General features: G+C 66.1%; 1 protein-coding gene across 1 annotated transcript in view; it reads right to left on the reverse strand.

Annotated features, from left to right (window-relative positions):
- TNXB (tenascin XB) overlaps positions 1–2,303 on the reverse strand; it is a gene marked incomplete at its 3' end in the record, with an annotated part of 48,632 nt that overhangs the window by 32,863 nt on the left and 13,466 nt on the right. Inside the window, 2 exon segments of the mRNA XM_015569855.1 lie at positions 69–359; positions 1,992–2,285. Coding sequence (XP_015425341.1) covers positions 69–359; positions 1,992–2,285 — 585 coding nt within the window.

A 2,303-nucleotide genomic window follows, 5' to 3' on the forward strand; every position in this document is an offset into this window, starting at 1 on the left:
GGGGCCTGGCTGAGGGGAGTGTGTGGAAGGGGGGCTGGGAGGGTCGCGGGCGCAGGTGCTGCCCTCACCAGTGGTGCCCTCGGCTGAGAGGGGGCCGTGCCGCTTCTTGTTGGCAACCCCAAACAGAGTGAATCTGTACTTGTGGTCGGCGTCCAGCGGGGAGACAGTGATGGAGCGCTCGGGCCCTTCCACGGGCACCACCTGGGGCCGCCCATCCCTGTCCCTGTACTGAACCACGAAGGAGTCAAAGTGGCCCTCGGGGACCGTCCAGGAGAGGCGCAGCGAGTGTGGGGTGGGCTCCGTCACCCACAGCGTGCCCAGGCGGGGCAGGGTCTCTGGGCTGGGATCACTCCGAGGCACTGGGGGAGGGAGCACAGAGAATGGGGGACACAGAGGAGAGGCTGCGTGAGGCTGTGCAGGAGGCTCCCTGCCGGGGGCACACTGACGGCAGGCCCAGCCACCCTCCGCCTGCCAAGCTGTGTGCCGCCACGGGCTGTGCCCACCGGGAGGAAGGGCACCTTCTCCTGAACCAGGGGCTGGTGTGGCCCCAGCTGGGGAGGGGCCTCAGAGGCGAGGGGGCCCAGGAGCGCTTTGCCCGTCTCATGGCCAAAGGGGTGCTGCAAGCTGCCCCCTGCTTCCGGCTTCACTACTATCCACTAGCTGGGTTCTCGGCGGGGGCGGGGGGGCACCATTCATGGAGCGAATGGATGTGGGAGAGCCTCCCACACCCTGCCCTGGGACCCCCATCCTCCTCTCCTGCCCTCCTCCACGTGTCTGCCCCCACTCCCCACCCCACGCTGTTCCCAGCACAGATTCCAGAAAGAGAGGTCTACCCTGGAGACCCTGCCCGACCTCCAGGCCCAGCTCTCCCCAGGGCAGTGCTGACCCCCACAGCTCTCCCCAGGGCAGTGCTGAACCCCCCCCAGCTCTCCCCAGGGCAGTGCTGAGGGCAGTGCTGAACCCCCCCAAGCTCTCCCCAGGGCAGTGCTGAGCCCCCCGCAGCTCTCGCCGGGGCAGTGCTGAGCTGGAACTGTGAAGTCCTGTGGACACTGTAGCTCTGAATGTGACATGTCTGGCCACACCCTCCTTTGGATCTAGGACGGCTCTGCCCCTCTTCCAAGTCACCCCTTGGGCTGCCCTGTGGGCTCTTCTCTCTCTGTGGTGCCCGGAGTGCTGGCCATCCCCACGTTCTCACGGGCTCACCCTGCTCCTGCCCACTGGCACTGATGACCCCACACCCCCTCTTCAGGTCTCCCCTCCACTGCCCACTACCATGAGGGCAGCAGCATAGCTCCAGGCTCTCGCTTTCTGCTTGAGTGCCCTCTCTGTGCCTCCACTCTCCGGTCTATAGCATGGGCACGCCTCCCGCCCGGCTGCTTGAGGATGGGGGCCAGTCACCCAGCGCCTCCGGAGCACATGTGGCCTCAGCAAATGCTTGGGAGGCGCTAAGCGCCCGCTGCTGTTCCTCACCTCTGCCCCCGGCCTCAGGGACGGGACTGTCTGACCCAGAAAGGCCGGGCGCCTGAGCCCCTCGTCTCCTTCACCTCCCGCATCGACTCACTGCCCGCCCCACCAGGCACTGCCATTTCTTGCCGGCTCCCACGGAACTCACTTCTCCAGGTTCCCTCCCCAGAGCCTCCGTGTACCTTGTAAGATACATGTAGAATCGTGTCTCTCCCCACTGAAACCCTCAGAGGCCCCCAGGGCCCTGAAGTAAGGTCCAAGCTCCTGTCAGACATGAGACCAGCACGCTCAGCTGCCCAGGCGCCTGCTGCCCAGCGAGGAAACAGACACGGGCCCTCCTACAGAATCGCTCACCCTGCCTCCCTGTCTGCACTGCCCTCCTCAGCCTCTCCGCCTGTTTTCCCTTCAGGATTCCTCTCAGGGAGCCCTGCCTCCAGGAAGCCCTCCTGGAGTTTCCAAAGCACCGAGAACCCTGGAGGACCCCGCAGGGCAGGGCAGGCGGGCGACGCGTGACTGCTCTCACTTACAGATCTTGGCTTCAGCCGCCAGGGGGCCGTGCCTCTTCCTGCCCACAAAGCCGTACAGGAGGAATTTGTACTTGCGGCCCACATCCAAGTTGGTGATGAGGGCCGAGCGCTGGGGCCCCTCCACAGGCACCACCCGGGGCTGGTCCCTGTCTTTGTACTGGATCACGAAGGAGTCGAACTCGCCCTCCGGGACCGTCCAGTGCAGGAGCAGGGAGCTGGAGGTCACGTCGGTCACTGTCAGCTCGCCCAGGCGCGGTGGGGCCAAGGGCTTCCCGGGCTTTTCCCCGTCGCTGTCTAGGGGGGGGGGGGGGG

The sequence above is a fragment of the Myotis davidii genome, unplaced genomic scaffold, assembly GCF_000327345.1.
Source record: "Myotis davidii unplaced genomic scaffold, ASM32734v1 scaffold1006, whole genome shotgun sequence".
Taxonomy (NCBI): Eukaryota; Metazoa; Chordata; class Mammalia; order Chiroptera; family Vespertilionidae; genus Myotis; species Myotis davidii.